The sequence below is a fragment of the Apus apus genome, chromosome 1 (assembly GCF_020740795.1).
Source record: "Apus apus isolate bApuApu2 chromosome 1, bApuApu2.pri.cur, whole genome shotgun sequence".
NCBI lineage: Eukaryota > Metazoa > Chordata > Aves > Apodiformes > Apodidae > Apus > Apus apus.
In genome coordinates, this window is record NC_067282.1 from 72,550,516 (window position 1) to 72,570,731 (window position 20,216).

At 40.1% G+C, this 20,216-nt stretch overlaps 1 protein-coding gene across 2 annotated transcripts in view; it reads right to left on the reverse strand.

The window, feature by feature from the left end:
* Window positions 1-20,216, reverse strand: part of MAN1A2 (mannosidase alpha class 1A member 2) — a 149,689-nt gene that overhangs the window by 94,410 nt on the left and 35,063 nt on the right. For both annotated transcript variants that reach the window (XM_051608433.1, XM_051608434.1), the window contains one exon: window positions 6,978-7,074. In XM_051608433.1, the coding sequence (XP_051464393.1) occupies window positions 6,978-7,074 (97 nt within the window). The remainder of the gene's footprint in view (window positions 1-6,977; window positions 7,075-20,216) is intronic.

The window sequence follows — 20,216 nt, forward strand, 5'->3', positions numbered from 1 at the left end:
TAGTGTTTATAAAATGCTATTTGCCCAATCAGCAGCATCAATCAGAGAACAGCTTTAAATGAGATGAACAGATGATAGATCAGAGATTTTGCTGAGGAGTCTTACCTTAGCATCAATGTTAGTCTTTTTAAGTCAGCTTGCATATGGACAGAGCACATACACAGAGGGTATGTAACCTTAACTAAACTATCACAGGATAAGAGAATATTGTTCTCTTGCAGATGAGTAATTGTTTAAAAGATAGGAAACAGGATAAGTATAAACAGTTATCACTGTGATGGGAACCACCAGTGAGATCCTACAGAGTCAGGCACATGCCTACTCCCAGAATAATTTGGAAATATTTATAAATAATAATTTTTATAAATAACTCTGAAATACCAGACACTGTGGAGGAGGATTTTGAAAAGGAATGCTACTACAGAAAAGACACCCTACAATGAGCTGCTAGACTCCATTAGAAGCATAAAAGATGCAAAACACAATTAGTAGGAAAGGAACAGTGTGCAAAACCAAAGTTTTAGTCTTTCTCTCAAAGAAAAAAACAAACTTGACAGGACAGAAAGGAGGTAAGAATGTATAGGGCATGAAGAAATGTATTCAAAAGAAATTACATCATAGACCTAGACTCTCCATGAAAGACAAGCACATAACTGAGGACATAGGCAATTCTACAAACTCATGGATGGAAAGGGAGAAATTAGTATTTTTTTTCCAATACCAAAACTAGACACCTAGGGCAATGAGCAGACTTCAAAACTAAAAAGTTTTATATAGAATATGGAATTTAGCTACGGAACCACTCATAATGGGATATGGCAGGTGCTCTTAAGTTTGCACGGACTCAAAATAAGATTGGACAAAATCACAGAAAAATAAACTAAAAGTGATTAAATAAAATGTTCTGCCTCTGAACACAGAAGCACTAACACTGCACAAGGTCTTCCTGTTCTTACATTTCTTCCCTAGGTACCTGCTGTGAACAATTTTTAGAGTAACCCCATCAGAAGGTACTTTTCTTACATTATTAGAACACTATTCTAATTTCAAATCCAGTCACCAACTTTTTAGTTATGTTTTTTCCTAAAATTGTATCTTTCCAATATTTATATTACTGGCCAAAACAAACAAACAAACACACACACAAAACAACATTCAATGTATGTGCAATATCTAACATTGTCTTAGTGTAGTCTCTCATTAGTGATTTTGCAGATGACACAGCTGCACAGGCCTGTCCTAAGGCCAGTTCTATTTACTTTAAAACCTAATAGAATATGAAATACAAAGATTGGGCTGAAACCTGTGTTATAAAATTACCTCTCTTCATGTGTCAGTGTGAATGGTTTTTCTTTCCCCTTTCATTTGCCACAGAAAAGGGCAATAATGGGTAGATTACCTATGCACATACAGTTAAGAGAAACTACTGTTCAACAAGTATTTCTTCCATCAAAACAAGTCATCAATAACATACTTGTTTACACATCTACCTCACATTCTCTTTTTTTTTGTTGTTTTCACTTCCACATGGATTCAGAGGCTATAAACATGCACAGACACTGTTTCTCTTGCCTGTTTCTTCATTAGGATTTTACAATTAGAAAACATCAGAAATTTTTAGCCATATTTTCAAAAGGTGAGTCTGTACTTTAGATGTATCATCTAGTTTCTTCCCAGTAAAAGTGTTTGTCTCTGTAATGTTTATAAATTTGCAGGTTATTTAACAGCTAAAAAAAACCTCAGAAAAACAAAAGGCCCATGAAACCTGGCACCCTTGACATTCAATTATGTGAACTTCAGAAGTAAATTACAATTGTTCACATGGCAGCAGGTAACAGTGCCAGGGCAGCTTGGGCAGCCCAATAACTGTTACAATGACAGATGATAAAAACATCTAATAAACTAATGAATATTTCCCAGGGTAACTGAAAAAAAACATCTGTTAAAGCATTTTCTTGCAGTGCTTACAAGAGATATTCCACTTCTTGTTTTCTAGACTACAAACAGGACAAAGAAATCACATGACTCTCCCCAGCTATGCTGTACTTGCCAAAGGCACTGGGAAAAAAAACCAAACCAGACTCCTTTGACTGACTCAGCACTTCTTGCAACAGCCTTACGCCCTTGTAGTCTGATGATTGCATTTTCTCCGCAGAGCTTGGGAGCATCACCTCTCCTGCTCTCAGGAGAAAGCACTGGCAGATCTCTATTGCCTAGCAACACACAGATCTGCAGCAAGAGCTTCCCACGCTGCAGCAGTGGGCAGTTGGCAGCAGGCTCAGCAACTTCAAACCACAGGAGTACAGCAGAGATGCTGGTAGCAGGAGGCCCAGACGGGCTGTGTAGCAAGCCAGGCAACAGGACACACCCAACAAGCTCACTAGCTGCTCCAACTGGATCCCTGAGTTTTTCCCTTTAACACATCTTGCTTGTTAACCTCAAAATTTAATTTTTCCATATATGTGCCGTAGCAGTACATCATGTTATATGACATTGAACATATCAGACAAAAATCCCTGAAAGAGACAACAGCTGTCTTTGGTCAACTGTTAGGGAAGAGATATAGCACTGATTGCAGCCTTGAAGCTCTATTAGGTAATAAACGCAACCACAGTGTGACTTACCTAACAATTTTGCCTTCCTCTCAGGATACAACATACCAAGATAGAGCCTGCAGACATCAGAGATGCCACAAAGCCAACTGTGTCCTGGGCTGCATCAAAAGAAGTGTGGCCAGCAGGGCCAGGGAGGTAACTTTCTCCCTCTACTCTGCTTTCGTGAGACCCCACCTAGAGTACTGTGTCCAGCTCTGGAGCCCCTGACACAGGAAGGACAGAGCTCTTGAAGCGAGTCCAGAGGAGGGCCACGAAGATGAGAGGGCTGGAGCACATCTCCTGTGAAGACAGGCTGAGAGAGTTTGGGTTGTTCAGCCTGGAGAAGAGAAGGCTCTGGGGAGACCTCATAGCAGCCTCCCAGTACTTGAAGGGGCTACAGGAAAGCTGAGGGGACTTCTACAAAAGCTTGTAGTGACAGGACATGGGATAATTGATTACAACTTCAAAAGGGAAGATTTAGATTAGCTATTAGGAGGAAATTTTTCATGATGAGGGTTGTGAGACATTGGAACAGGCTCCCCAGGGAAGTTGTGGAAGCCCCATCCCTGTGAGTGTTCTAGGCCAGATTGCATGGGACTCTGAGCAACCTGATCTAGTGGCAGGTGTCCCTGCCAATGCAGGGAGGATTAGAACTAGATTATCTTTAATGTCTCTTCCAACCGAAACCATTTTATGATTCTATGAAATTCACAATTTGCAAGGTCATTGCATGTGAGGTAAGAGAACAAGAGAGGCATGAAAGCTCTGCAGGTGTGTGAGAGAGTTCTACTGTGACCAAATACAAAGGAATAGTTTCATTAAATCTGTGCATGAGAATGCATGTGTCTGTATGCAAGCACCTACAACTTCAAAACTCCACATCAAGATGCCTTAGGCCTTTTCACCCCCTTGAAGACTATCTAGACATAAATCTGTGTATGTATGTATGCACTAACAGATCATCTTCACATAATGCAGCTCATCTCTAGACAGAATAGGTCCAAATGTAAGATTTAGACATGCACTGCTGGTCATATGCGAAGTTTACAATTTATCAGGAGTTTGTTATTAATTTGGTATGTACTTATTACCTGACAAACTGCACATCTTCACTTTATTATTAGTTAACATTACAAAATAAAACCCACCATATATTTCAGAGAGTAGCAGGTAAAATGACACCCCATGATCTTCTAGTTTTGTCAAATCCAATTACCTGAATTGCCCAAGTACTGTGGGCTTTTTTCTTTTTTTTTTCCTTAAAGTCATTCAGGTTCTTAAATAGATGTTGTTTTAGAAAAACTGAGTTTGAAGACCAAACCACTCAGATTGTATTACAGCAAGAGCATCTGACAGTACCATCAACTACTCCAGTTTTAGTTAAACCCAGGAAAACTTCTGAAGTAAGCTCAACGTTTGTCATGCTTGCTCGTTATCTTATATGTACTATTTTCCATTAGCCTTTTCTCTTCAGTCTTTGTGTCTTGACCCAGATCATATACATCCCCACCTCTGCAATAACACCCTGTGGCTGCCATGAATCCCAGCAATTTAAGCAGCCCAACAAAAAAGTTAACTTTTTATAGCTTAGCTGTTACAACCACCAGCAGAGTTGCAAATAAAAATTTAAACTGAAAAGAGAAATTACACCTCTCTGCTAGACTTTCTCCTTGCCTTTTATACCTCATTTTATCTTATAAATTTTTTTTAAAAAAAATATCTTGTGATTAACAGCCCTTTCAAAAACTGGCAACTTGCACAAAAATAGGAGTAGCTTATCACCGTGTTTCACCAACACAGAATCTAAAAAGGTTTGTTTCATATGTCATCTAAATGTAAATACCCTTAAAAGACCACCAATTCACAGCCATATTTTTCCAAAGCAGCACCAAACTATTAATGCTGTGAAGAGGTATTATTCAAGATTTTAACTACTGCCTGTCTACACCATTTGATAGGCAATGCTTTCAGAAAGCTCTGCTTTAAAATTTCAAAAAGACATCTCAAAAAGACTGGCCACAGTTTCTAGTTGCAGGTCAATGAAAGCAACCCAAGCAGGTTTGTAACAAAAGCCAAACTAATAATTCTGTGATTCTGTGATCTGGAGCAGCCCACAAATGTTTTTGTGGTATGCTTCAGTGAGGCATAGACTATCCTGTTTTTAAAGTACATCACCTCTCTTTACTTTTTTAAGGACTTAAAGCTAAGATTAATGGGAACTGAGCAGGCCACCTCCACTCCTCTGATCCCAGCCTGAACCCTACTATATCTTGCAATGTTGGGAAGACAGATGTTCCTCTTGGCATAGATATAAATATAGACTGCTCCAGAGGGAGAGGGAGGTCTAACAGGGAAGATTAATGGCTTATTTGCCTTCTAAATTGAATTGTGTTTACCTCACTTGAGAGTTACCAGTAAACCTGATTTCCCAGAGATTCATGCAAAGGGTTGCAGTGTCAACCAGCAATGCCATCTCCTTGCTCAATCTCACAGATGTGCTATGAACTGAAATGGAAGCACAACAGACTTCAGTTATCAGATAATGGTTTGGGTTGGAAGAGACCTTAAAGATCATCAGTTCCAACCTCCCTGCATAGGCAGGGACATCTCCCACTAGGCCAGGCTGCTCAATAGCTTCGGTCAAAATATCATTGTGATGAATAATGAAAGCAGGTTTTGCTGAACAGCTTTTCATCAAAAATAGCATCAGATTCAAAGAAGAATTATGTAATGCTTCTATAAAGGCAAATACCACTGGAAATTGTGTCATTACGGGTAATAGATATTGATAAAGTACTAGCAATAACAATACAGCCTAGACAGTTCTTAATACAAGGACCAATTTCCTCCCTACCCTTCCAATCAACCATTGACCAAATCAACAATAGCTGATTTTGGTTTAGACTTGGTATACACTGAGGACTAGATATTTCAGAAAAGTTTTTCATGTGAAATAGCCTTGAACGGAGCAATCATAACATTATTTGTCTAAAAATTAAATGATACAAAATGGCATCTGGATTTTAAAGAAACAAATTCAAGATTTAAAGCATGATAAAACAAATACCAACCACACTGAGAACCAACCTCACACAAAGGCATTAGCCAACTGCCTTACAATAAAAGCCAGTAAAATCTTGATTTCAATAGAACTATTATAACCAATACTAACATATCTGAGGGATACACAGTATATCCACACTCATTTTAGTTGTAAAAAGTGGTTATGATAAATATGTACCTTTCTCAGATACCAGAGAGTGGATGAACACAGTGTGAAACCCCGGACAGAATTAAAAAACTCTAGCCAGTCTTAGCGCACCTCTCCTGTGTGCACTTCACAGTAAACTTCAAAATGAACTTCATGGCTCAGTCATCTTAGGTGCATTCTGGACCAATCCAGGCTTAACCTTGATGTTTGTGGTTAAGGCTATATGTTTTGCTACAGCAGGATAAACCTTGAGAACCTCCAGTGCACAGTCCTCAACAGTTACAACCAGGTTTTTTGAACCATTAGTTCTACAGAACCGGGGACAAAAAAAAATGTGATTCTTTCCTGGTTCAAATACCAAAAACATGCTTGTCATTTTCCAGTCACTATTCTATTTATTCTATTCTGGTGGATTTACACCAAAAAAGCAGTAATACTGTAGACCACTAATATTTTAAGGAAGAAAAGCCATCTAGTCTGATCACACATACGCAATGCAAGGCTACTCACTTCTTGATCTTAACCTTCCTTGTGTTCCATACTATTCTAAATGCCATTTGTAGCACGCATATTGACACTTCATGGCTCAAATATTCTCACTCAGTTCCATGAATTTCCTCAAAACTTGCCTCTACTCTCAAACATCTATATTTGACTGTTGTTTTTTCTTTAATTCCAGTCCACAGGTCACACATCAAGTAACAATGTCACTTTTTACTTACCCAGACCTTTTTTTAAATGCTACTTTAAATTTCACTTCAGTACTTATCAGTGTACATGCATTTTGACTTGTATCACATTCACAGGGAATTAAACACAAAGATCTAGACAAGATTAGGTTGGTTTTTTAAAAACAAATTTATATTAATTGTATCCCAAAATATCATCACTGTATTGTAATTTTTATTTATATATCTGTGTGCACAAAGTAACAGTACACATAGACACAGTAATAAGAACATATTACTCCCAAAAAGATAGTTTAGTAAAATAATTCATTGAAGCACCATTGAAATAAACAATAAATTTATTTTATCCACACTTCAAAAGGCTTATATTAAAACAGAATTTGCTAGGAAGATTGGGTAGATTTTCCAAGAGGATAGTATGGACAGAAATATTAAAAAAAAAACCAAACCCCCAACAACAACAAATCAGAAAATATATCCTACCAAATATGTTGGTGGAATGTCCTTTCCGGGCAATTGGTTTGAGCTCATTATGTCCCCATCCATATTGCCTATAATTGTCCCAGGCATGCTTCATCATCTAAGAGATAGAAAAAATAGCATTCAATTACATTGCAAAACTACTTTGTAGGAATACTATATTTTACTTCCTATTTAAGACTTCATCTTCCACAGTCATCCCAGCACACTGATAACTACTTTGCCGCTATTTCTATCTGCTACACAAATCAGATCACACAGCATGAATAAATTTGGAAATAACTTCAACTTGGAGTTCAGCTATAGAGCCTAATACACTTCATTATGTCATTTTCTTGTTCTCTTTCCCTTAAATATATGTACAGATGTTTAAGAATGTAAGTAAAACGAATGCACGTAAACATAAGGAACTGGTGAAAAATACTGGCTAACATCTAGGACACTAACCAAAAGCAAAGATACCTACCAATATCTGAAACATAAAAGGGATTTATTTATATTGCTGCATCCAAGCATGACTAAACAATTTAGTAAAAGGCATAATAAGTTTTTATTAGCAACAATCTCTTGACAAAGATCTACTGTCATACAGTCTCTACCAAAAGAAATGCCAAAAGCATCACTCTTTATACTGCTTTGGTCATTATGTTTTCTAAAACTATTAATATTTGTTCCACAAAACATTCTCAGCCCTTTTAATAGATGTTTTCACTACCTACCGTAGCAAACAACACATAAAAACCAAAAGGTGTTCCTGACCCACAAGTATTAGTTGTGCACATCAGTCACTAAGCTGTGCTTTTAATAGATTTGCAAAACTTTTTAAATTCCTTTGCATATAGCAGAAATCCAAGGGTGACCAAACTGCAAACCAAATGCAGTTGAAAAAGCAAATATTATTATCTAAACAAACCAAAGCAAGTAACAGGAAGAAATCAGATTCCAAAGACACTGCTCCAGACATAATAATTAAAAACAAGCCTGTTGTAAAACAACAGTCATGCAGCTGTATCCACAACATTATAGGTACTTTATTTTTTCTGTTATGTCTTTGAAAGTGGCAGTAAAATCCTGTTAATAGAAAATTTATAGCACTTAAATTGTGATATCCAACAGTTTCAGGAATGCTCTCTAAAGGGAGAAACTATGCTAATATAACTACCATAGCAAAGGTACATGCACAGGCCCAGAACCTGGGAAGCACTCTTGGCTTAAACTATCATCAACCTGGGCACAGATGTCCCCCTGCCGATGCCAGACTCCTACTGATTGTCATTCCAAGTCAGCTCACATGTTGCTTTTTGCATTTGCACAAAAAGATTCTGACCCCGGATTAGTCAATAATACTTTATTGTTTCTTTTAGTGTCATGAAACATACTGGAAGAAAAAGAGGATGCAAATATTACACTAAAAGAGGAGAGAAAAGCCATTTCATTAGCTGTCACAAATTCCCTAGTGTTTACAAAGCACTTAACAAATTGACCAGTTAATAGCTACTGGAACCTCAAGATAATTCAGGTGAAATTATCCTCTCTTGACAGGTAAGAAAATTGCAGCATGCAGCTAAAGTCTGATGACAGGCAGTAGAGAAGCTCCTCTCAGATCTCTTATTAATGTTGTCCAGAAACAATCCACAATTTTTTACATAAAATTGTTCATTAACTTCAGATCGTAGAATTGAAAATGAAAGCATCGATCAGCTGGGAAGAGGCCTCAGGATGTTTCTAGTTCAACCTCCTGCTCAAAGCAGGATCAGTTACAGGATCAGACTGGACTTCTTAAGACCTGCTCCAGTCAGAACTGGGCTGTCAAGTTCTCCATGAAGTGTCCTGCTCTAACTTGCAGTTTGCAGGCCCACTTTTAAGTCCTAAGAACTCTACCTGGGAAAACAAAGACCTGCAGTTCTACGAGGCACTAGAGGATGAAACTAAAGAATGACCTGTATTAATTTGATAACAGACAGATTTTTCAACAAGACCAAGACATGGCAGATCTAACCAAACTTCTTTATAAAGGAATTATTTCAGATTAATGAGTCGATTTGACCAGATTCACAAATTAATGCAGAAGTAACTTAAAAAAAACACTACTGAGACCAGAAACTCTGTCGAACTCAAGAGACTAAGACACAGATGACTGCATCATCTAAGGTTCTGAGATAGGAAATCGTATTTTGAGGAGACTTCACGACATCAGGTTAGCAAGTAACACACATTACATGCAAGTGAGAAACCTCGCATCTCTTTTATAAAATTTACAAAGCTAAGGATGATAAGACAAGAGATCTTTTAACAACCTGGAGATTTCTGTTACTGCCAGAACTGTATAGATACAGCATTTATACTGTTGGGAGCAGCTGTGCATGCAGAAGCTTTTGAGAGAGAGGAGAAGATCGATGCCTCTGCCAGCTAAAAACGTAACAGAGGATGTCACTTTGGCTCAGGAAGTACAAGCAACAAGATCTCCTGATCTGAAAAACAAGATTATCTCTATGGTTATGCCAGACAGCATTTGTGTAGTGGAAGTTGGAAGTGCTAAAGAATACCTGCAAGCACAGGCAGGCTTTTCTTCAAAAATCTTGTGTCTGAGAGGGCAGCCTCAGACACTGAGTGGAAAAAAAAAATAACAAATCCTTGCAAAAACACCCAAACAAAACAACTCTTAAAGAATCCATGACAGAGGCATCAAGCTCAGCAGACTGAAAGCTGGTCCAAGCATGACTCAATAATTTTGAAAAAGGCAAGGGGCAGACCTTCATAGCTGACATTTCCATACCTAAGAGCAGTTCGTCAACATTACTACCTGGAACATGCTGGCATATCCTATGAAGATCTTACAATCTATCCACCACAGAACAAACTATTTTGGTGATGGACTTCTTACTGACACTGTGTTCTGGCTTGGTGGGTTTTTTGGTAGTGAGGAAAGCGCCCCAGGACTGGCTCTTTTAAGAAGCTCCCCCTGCTCCCAGCCCAGCCAAGGAGCCCTTAGAGGAACAAGAGATGAGCCTCAGCATTAACATATGAAAGAACTGATGTGCAGAGGTGAACTTAAAGGAGGAGAGCTGTGCTGGGGAAGGAGAGCAGTGCTGGTGGCTGGTGAGGAAGAAGGAATCCTTCTTCCTGAGGAGGATAGTGCAGCAAGAACCACCAGCCTGTGAACTGACTCTAAACCCCAACCCCTGTCCCCCTGGGGGGAAGGAGAGAGAGAAACCGGGAACAAAGTGATTTGGGCCTGGGAAGACGGGAGGGGTAGGGTAACATATGCAAGCACTGCTCCTTGTGTTGTTTGTGTCCTGTGTTTGATTAGTATTAAATTATTATTTTTTCTCCAAGTTGAGTCTGTTTTGCCTGGGACCTTTATCGGTGAAGAACCCTCCTTATCCTTTGTCTCAATCCATGAACTTTGTCCTCCTCATCCCACTGTGTGTGTGGGGGGGCAGGAGTTGAGTGAGCAGCCATGGGGTGCTCCTTTGTTGTCGTGTTGGGCCCAAACCATGACACACTACTAATGCCAGATTTTGCTTTTGAAAAGAGAATCACTCATAGGGGATAGGCCCCTTGAATACCAGCCTCAAAAATGTTCATTATGGGATGCACCATACATAGAATCACAAAAATGTCATGGTTGGAAATGACCTCTGAGATCACCAAGTGCAACCATCAACAAAAACAAAACAAAAAAACAAACAAAACCAAACACCCACCAAACAGACCCACAACCTTAGCCACCAGAGCATGTCCTGAAGTGCCACACCTACATGATTGTTCAACCAGCTCCCTGGGCAGGCTGTTCCAGTGCCTGATCACTCTTTCTGTATAGAAATTCTTCCTAATATCCAGTCTCCTGCCACAACTTCTGGCCATTTCCTCCAGTCCTGTCATTATTCACTTGGGAGAAGAGGCCAACTCTTACCTCACTACAACCTCCTTCAGGCAGTTGTAGAGAGCAATGAGGTCTCCTCTCAGTCTCCTTTCCTTCAGACTAAACTCCAGTTCCCTCAGCTGCTCCTCATATGACTTGTTCTCTAGACCCTTTATCAACTCGGTAGCTCTTCTCTGGACATGCTCCAGCACCTTCCTGTCCTTCCTGTAGTGAGGGGCCCAGAACTGAACACAGGACTTGAGGTGCAGCCTCACTAGTGCTGAGTACAGGGACATAATCACTTCCCTACTCCTGTTGGCCACAGTATTTCTGATACAAGCCAGGATGCTGCTGGCCTTCTTGGCCATCTGGGCACACTGTTGGCACATATTCATCCAGTTGCCAACCAGCACCCTCAGGTCCTTTTCTGCTGGGCAGCCTTCCAGATACTCTTCCCCAAGCCTGCAGTGTTACCAAGGGTTGTTGTGACAAAAATGCAGGACCCGCCTTATTGAGTCTCATACAATTGGCCTCAGCCCATTGATCCAGCATGTCCAGGTCCCTCTGTAGACCCTTCCTATCCTCAAGCAGATCCACACTCCCACCCAATTTGGTGTCACCATTGGTGACTGGCCGCCAACTGTATTTGACCCCATTTACCACAGCTCTCTGGGCCCAGCCATCCAGCCAGTTTTTCATCTAGTGAAGAGCACACTTGTCTTATGCCATGATTCGCCAGCTTCTCCAGGAGAACACAGTAGGAGACTCTGTCAAAGGCCATACCAGAGTCCAGGTAGACAATGTCCATAACCTTCACCTCATCCAAAAGCTGGGTCACATGGTCATAAAAAGAGATCAGGTTGGCCAAGCAAGACCTCCCTTTCATAAACCCATGCTGGCTGGCCCTGATCCCCTGTCTACCTTGCACTTGCCATGTGAGCTCATTCAAGATGAGCCAGTACTGAAGTCAGGCTGACAAGGCCTGTAATTCCCCCAGTCCAGCCCTTCTTGTAGATGAGCATCACATTATCCAGCTTCCAGTCACCTAGAACCTCCCCTGTTGACCAGGACTGTCGACAAGTGATGGAGAAAAGCTTATCAAGCTCCCCTGCAGCTCCCTTAATACTCTAGGGTGGACAAGTGCCAGCAAGATGCTGTTGCATGTAGAGCTTGATAATTCTACAAAAAGATAAATCTGGACTTTGTTGTAAGAGAGACAGAAAAAGCAGGGCATGTCTCAAAGGAAACTGTTTTTGTAGGTACACCATTATCTAGATGCTTTTGCTGACTTCAGAATGTGCTCATGGGATCTGATCCTCTATAGTCAGTGGGAAATAAGGTTTTTATAGAGGCAAAGTGGTAATGATGTCTTTTGACAAAATAATAATTGTAACAGTAAAAGGAAGATACAGTGCTTGAAGAGACTGTTGCAATAGAGTTCTATCATTACAGCACATGTCAGAAACAATAATTCAAACCACAGATTCTTTCAAAAGCCCTTTTCAACTCCTCAAAAGGGCAGACACCTAGCAAAAAGCAAATAAGAGTTCTGAGAAGTAACCAAAAGAAACAATTTACTGGCAACTTGTAAAGACTGGTTGTGCCCAGAAATGAGAAGCCTATCCTCTTCTTGCCATCCATCAGGAATGTGCATAACAGAGACAGCAAATAGCTTTTGCTTTCAAAGGAACCTTTTTTGGTTAAGGGTATGAATTCAAGAGATTTATATAAACACCTTTAAATTCTGTTTTAAATTAACCACAAACTTGCTAGACAAAATTACTGCTCAACTGACATTAAAAATTGCTAACTGCTTTCCTACTGCCTGCAGAGAATACTTTTTGGAGGTTCAACTGAAGAATGATCTTTTCCTTGTATAATTAAGATTTTTGAAGAAACTTAGAAGAATAAAACAATCTGTATGATTTTTCTAGGAGCTACAAATCTCTAAGGAGAAATTACTTCAGACATCAGTCGATGCCTCTGCCATGCATTTGTAAACACAGCCTCTGAAAAAGTCTGTTTGGAACACATTCCTAACGTACAAAGATCTGAGTTTTCTTTTACTGATTGATCTGGTAACAAATCAATTACTAAAAATAAACTAAAATGTTTATCAAATGTATGCAAAATTGGAAGCTTGTAATTTTTTGATGGCATTAAATACTTGAAGTCTAAGACGTCCAACAGAACTAAGAGGAAAATATTTCAGACTGGTAAGATCTGGAACAGTAAAGGGCCTAAACTTGGAGAGCTTACAGCAGTGAACTGACTGCCCAAATTTGTACAAGAAAGTCAAGTGCTTTTTTTCCCCAAGGTGATATATCAGTATTTTTTTACCTTGTTTGTTCTCATGATATCAAGATAAACTGGTAATCATGAGTTTGACCAGTCCCGTGGTGTTCAGAAAGCTTGGAACTTCTCAGACCATCTCTGAAAGCAATCAGGACTGCGTATCAGCCAGAATAAAGCTGCACCTTTCGGCCAGTTTTGCTTCTTCCAGTCTTGTCTTTTCATTCAGGCATCAATCTAGTAATCTTCATCATCTCATCCTTGCACCTCTTCCAGCTTTACTGTATCCTTTTTGAAGCTGATAGACTAGAACTACATGTTGCATGCAGAGACACCTTAGCTCATGCACTACCACAGGAACCTTGCATGGTTTTTCTCCTTTCTTAAAATATTGAATATTTGGGATTTTGACTGATATTGAGCACTATAATCATATTTCCAAGGAACTATTATAAACACAAGCTCTCATTCTCAAGTGATAATAAGTCACCTCATACCTTTACATGTTAAGCATGAAGTTGGAATTCCTCCCCCTCCAACTCCAACATCCATAGTTTTATATTTAGGGGACAAATAAAAGGGGAAATAATCACAAAGTCACAGAGTTGATTTTTCTGCAATTCTTCAGTCTGGCCTAATTTTTGTACTTCAAACCTGCATGTCAGCAGTGAAGTTGGTCATACCACTATTCATCCATTTGCCAACTCTAAAAAATTTATTTGTAAAACTTAGAGCATGGGTACCTCAGCACATGTCCATTATGGCCTCCAGAACCATTTAGTTGTACTCTCCACTTCCTGCCTTCTGATTTCTCCAGGCAAACAGAGATACAGTTTTCCACCCCACTGCTGCACAGTTCAACAGCTCGTAGTGATTAACCTCACCAAACATTTTTTTTGCAAATTGGGTATAGAACAATATCTCCCTTGATCACATGCTTGTTGACTCTTTAAGGGATCTTCTATCTTTATTTATTATGACAACATTAAAAATATACTGGGAAAGCTTAGGTACTTGTGTGCTCAACAACTTAAATCCCTGTTCTAGTTTCTGTTAATATGTTCATTCATCAGGTGTAAGGGTTGGCATTTCTTTCATCTCTGCTTGAATTCCTTTCAAAAATTGATGCCTAGTCCTCTGGTACAAGTGAAAAAAAAAAATAAATTTAAAATGCCAGCAATGGAAATAAAGAATTACAGAATCATCATAGAATGGTTTGGGCTGGAAGGGACCTCGAAGATCATCTAGATTCAACCTCCTTTCATGGGCAGAGACACTTCCCACTAGTTCAGGTTGCTCAGAGCCCCATCCAACCTGGCCTGGAACACTTCCAGGGATGGAACACACACAACTTCCCTGGGCAACATGTTCCAGTATCGCATCACCCTCACAATGAAGATTTTCTTCTTAATACCAAATCTAAATCTACTCTCGTCCAGTTTAAAACCATTACCCCTCATCCTATTACTACAAGCCCTTTTTAAAAGCCCCTCCCCAGCTTTCCTGTAGCTCCTTCAGGTACTGGAAGGCTGCTATGAGGTCTCCCCAGAGCCTTCTCTTCTCCAGGCTGAACAACTCCAGCTCTCTCAGCCTGTCTTCACAGGAGAGATGCTACAGCCCTCTGATCATCTTCATAGCCCTCCTCTGGACTGGTTCCAACTGCTCCATGTCCTTCTTATGCTGGGCACCTCCAGAACTGGACACAGTACTCCAGGTGGGGTCCCATGAGAGCAGAGGGTAAGAATCACCTTCCTTGACCTCCTGGCCATGCTTCTTTTAATGCAGCCCAGGACACAGTTGGCTTTCAGGGCTGCAAGCGCTCGTTAGTACCCGAGATTTTTCTGGTGGGCTGTTTTGGAGTTGTTGTTTTGGTTTTTTGGGGGGGGGCTTGGGGTTTTTTTGGGGGGAGGTGGTGTGTGAGGGGGTGGTGGTGTTTATTTTGGTTTTGTTTTTTAATGCTTGGACTCAGTGATCTCAGAGGTCATTTCCAACCATGAATATTCTGTGTGATTCTCTGTGTTTCCAGCTCACATTGAACTTCTCATCCACAACCACCCCCAAGTCCTTCTCTTCACGGCTGTTTTCAATCCATTCTCCATGAATCTAAATCTCAGAGCAAGCTAAGAATAAACTGCTGTGAGTTGCAGATATTACAGTATTGTATGCAGATGGTTTATATCTTAATGGAACACACTATAAGGGAATACTCAGTAGCTCACATTGTCTATCAATGGCATCAATAATAACAATAATTCTGAGATGCAACATCATCAAGATAACTCTCTGCTAAAGAACACACTGGCATATATTTTATGGAGTTGCTCTATGAAACACAGAAGGGACTACAGCAGAAATTATGCAAAGATGACTAATAATTGGTAGAATTTCTACTATATATAAAAGGGTGCTGTTGCTTTCCAATGAAAGTCTCCATAGCTGCAAAAACACACACTGCCTCTTGTATAATTTAGAATTCTCTTCCATCTAGCCGTAATTACTGATTTTTGCTACCAAAGTTTCTGTAGTACAGGAATACATGGCATTTAAAATACAAAATTTTTAAAAAGCAGCAAGGACAATCAGGTATCATGGAGTCTTTTCAGTGATTCAGTTCTGAAGATGATCTTCAAGGCCCCTTCCAACCAGGATAATTCTATAAGTAATTTACCTGTAGTTTTGCTTATTCTTGTTTGGAGACAATATCAGGGAAGTGGACTATTTCCCTATTTTATTGATTTGATTTTGCATGTATGAATTTTAAATACTACAAATGTGCTAGTTCATTGTTGAAGACAGGTTCTTCTCACAATGGTCTGGAAAAAGGTGTCTTTAATAATGAAGACCTTCTTGAATTTTTAACATCCTTCCAATAATGCATGAGTGCTGGAGAATTCTGTAATTGCTAAAACTTGAATAAATTGATTCATTGTTTTAAATATTCTCCAACACAGAGTTCTCATCAGCAGCACATTTTATGTTATCATCTGAAACACTGCACCATACACACCAGGAGCTTTATTTTCATCCTTCTGTTTAAGCAAAATAAATACAAAGCTAAAAAGCTTCTCATGGGCATAAATTAACAATTTACAAATGTAAAGTGAGTTCTTTAAACACTCAACCCAACATGTCTGAACTTTGGCCATTCCTAACTTGCCTGTACTTGCCAAAGTGCTATTTCCACAATTTTCATTCTAATATATCCATTGAAAGTTAGTTTACCAACAGGCTTGATCAAAATGAGTCCACCCCTACTCTACACACATTTCCTCCATTCAGTAAAAATAAGCAGTAAAAAAGTGCAGTGAAACTAATTTAAAGCCAACTTAGCTGTTCTCAACATATCAAATTAAATAAGCAGATAATCCAAACAATACCACTTAATAAATGGTGTGTGCATGTATACTTACACATACAAAGGCATTTATACATACACAAACACATAAAATGTGTGTGTATATTTTATATAAGCACACACACACTGCGGGAAGTGTTATCTTAAATACTGAAAAATATAGGTCATAATACTTATTTTGCTTCATTTTTATTGGGATCAAAGCCAGGAACAGTGAGCTACAAAATACAGTGCAAAACTCTGAACACAATAGACACAAACTACTAAAAACTGATGTTCTAACCAAGTACAAGTCCCAACTAAGTTTGACCAAGAAAATTGGGAGTGTAAAGTGTCAGCAATAATGAAATTCTTCTAAATTGCTTTTAGATGCTGAAAAAAAAAGCCCCACAGCCACAGAAGGAAGCCTATTTGCCTAGATCAGAAACACTGCAATTAGAAAAAAAATTAGATTAGCAGTGGAAGTTGTATGAATAGTAACTACAAAATAAGGAGTTATGCAGCAGGAAGAGACCTCTGCATGATTAAGTATACCTTTCTTCTGCACAGCTGCTCTCAATAAGCACACAAAAGAGAATTCAGGTAAATGGACACTTACTATTTTTAACCTGATATGAGAATAAGGCTTATGCAATCTTCCTGTTCATTGTCATTTGCAGTAGCCTTTGAATCCATTCTCTCATTTCAAACCTGATTTTACAGAGTTGGAGGAACCAGATACTTGAGACCTCTCCTTTTTTTTTTCTTGGGGAGGGGAGGAGAAAGAAATAAAATTTAAAAACAAAAAACAAACAAACAGAAAAAACAGATAAAATATACCGCTGGGTAAGGCAGACAGGCACAAATTAATATCCCCAACTGAGAGGAAGGCAGTTATAATCCAACACTTTATTAATTCAGAGGGGCAGCATTTAGCATGCAGGTAGCTCTAAACCAGGCACAGAACACACTGTGACTCATGCAGCCAAGCAGGAAGATAAGGGGGCATTCACAGCAGTGTGCATGAGGAGCTGAGGGTGGTTTCAGGGGATTTAGGTTAAAAATCCAGAGAAAACCATTAGTTTTGCTTGCTTAAAAAGCAGTCTGTTACTTCTCAAAATTATTAGGAGCCTCTTGACCATCATCCAGAGACCATGACAAAAATACATTTTAATCACTTCTCTTCCTGGCACATTTCTAAAAGTAATTCCAAAAGTGCCTCTATTCATATTAAATAAATTATCTTTCTACCTCCCCTTCTAAGAGGTAACATATTAGAAGTCCCATTTTAAAAGAGGATACACCAAAAGCTTAACTGAAGGCCACAGTAACTTAACTGGCAAAAGAACCCAAGTCAGAATGTCCCCAGCTTCCAGATTGGACCTCGTTTCTCATTTATGCAAAGCATCCAAACTTTGCAGCAACTCATTCTGCAAATGTCAGATGTAGGAAGTGATGTTTAACTGTGGCTCCTATGCACCTTAGATGCCCATTTCTCAAGTATGTCCACATGCCTCTTGTACTGGAAAGCCCAGAACTGAATACAGCACTCCAGCTGGGGGGTCCTCAGTAGTGAATAAAGGGAAAGGATCACTTCTCTCAACCTGTCAGCAGTACTTTGTCTAATGCAGCCCAGGATACCATTTGCCTTCTTTGGTGCAAGGGCACACCACTTGTTCATGTTCAACCTGGTGTCCAAAAGGCCTCCCAAGTCCTTTTCTGCAAAGCTACTCTACAGGTAGTTGACCTGCAGCACATACTGGCGCATGGGGTTGTTCCTCCCCAGGTGAAGGACTCTGCACTCCCCTTGTTGAACTGGATGACTTTCCTGTCAGCATACTTCTGAAGCCTGTTGAGGTCCTTCTGGGGGGCAGCACAATGCTCTGGCATATTAGCTGCTCCTCCCAATGTGGTGTCACCAGCAAACTTGCTGAGGTTATTTTCTATCCCATAATCTGTATCGTTAATGAAGATGTTGAACAGGATCAGACCCAGTATTGACATCTGGGGTACACCACGACTTATTGACCTCCAAACAGACTTCAAATAAGTGGTCATGACACACTGGGTCCAGACACTCAACCAGCTTCCAAGCCACCACACTGTCTGCTAATTCAGCTCATACTTCGTCAGCATGTCTGTGAGGATTTTATGGGAAACAGTGCCAAAAGCCTTAGCAAAGTCTAGAAAGGCACACCCATGGCTTGCTTCTCATCTATTAAGCTAGTCATTTCATCATACAAGTTTATCAAGTGGTTTGACCATGATTTCCCATTTGCCACATAATCACAGAATCATTATGGTTGGACAGGATCTCTAAGATCACCAAGTCCAACCACCAGCACAAAAGAAAAAAACACAAAGCAGACGAACAAAAAAAAAAAACACCAAAAAACCCACAACCTCAACCACCAGAGCATGCCCTGAAGTGCCTCAAGTACACAGCTTTTGAACACCGCCAGGGATGGTGACTCAACCATCCCCCTGGGCAGGCTGTTCCAGAACCCAACTGCTCTTTCCGTATAGAAACTCATCTTAACATCCAATCTAAACCTTCCCTGCCACAACTTGAGGCCATTTCCTCTAGTCCTGTCATTATTTGGCTGGGAAAAGAGGCCAAAACCCACCTCACTACAACCTCCTTCAGGTAATTGTAGAGGGTGATGAGGTCTACCCTCAGTCTCTTCTTCACCAGTTCTCTCAACCACTCCTCATTTGACTTGTTCTCTAAACCCTTCACTAGCTTCGTAGCTCTTCTTTGGACACGCTCCAGCCCCTCAATGTCCTTCCTTTAGTGAGGCATCCAGAACTTAACACAGTACTCAAGGTGCAGCCTCACATGTGCTGAGTACAGGGAACTTCCCTGTTGACCAGGATTGTTGATAAATGATGTAGAGAGGCTTGGAGAGCTCCCCTGCCAGCTCCCTCAGTACTCCAGGATGAAACCCATCCAGCCCCATAGGCTCGTGTGTATTTAGTTGCAGAAGCAGATCCTGAACTGCTTCCTCCTGGATGATGGGAGAATTGTTCTGCTCTCCGTCCTCATCTTCCAGCTCAGGAGGCTGAACACGCTGTGTGGAGCTGGTCTGACTATTAAGGACAGAGGCAAAGAAGACATTAAGTATCTCAGCCTTTTCCTAATCATTGGTTACAATGCATCTAGTAAGGGATGGAGATTCTTCCTGGCTCCTTTTTTATTGATGATGTATTTGTCAAAACTTTTTTTGTTGTCCCTTATGTCAGAGGCCAAGTTGAGCTCCAGGTGGACTTTTGCCTTCCTAATTTTCTCTCTTTATGACCTAACGAGATCTCTGTACTCCTCCTGAGTTGTCTGTCCCTTTTTCCCATCTTGCGACACACAGGGACAGCCTGCTCCTAAGCCTTCAAGATTTTCTTCTTGAAGAGCACCCAGCCCTCCTGGACCCCTTTGCACTTCAGGATTGTCTTCAAAGAGACTTTCTCAACCAATGTCCTGAACAGGACAGTCTGCCCTTCAGAAGTGCATTGTGGAGGTTTTGCTAACCCCCCTCCTTATATCACTAACAATTTAGAACTTTACCATTTTGTGGTTGCTAAGCCCAAGACAGCCTCTGACCACCACATCTCCCACTAGTCCTTCTCTGTTTGTGAAGAGGTCTAGCAAGGCACCTCCCCTGGTAGGTTCATTTCCCAGTTGTTTCAGGAAGTTTTCTCCATACACTCTAGGAACCTCCCAGACTTTTTTTCTCCTGCTGTGTTGTATTGCCAGCAG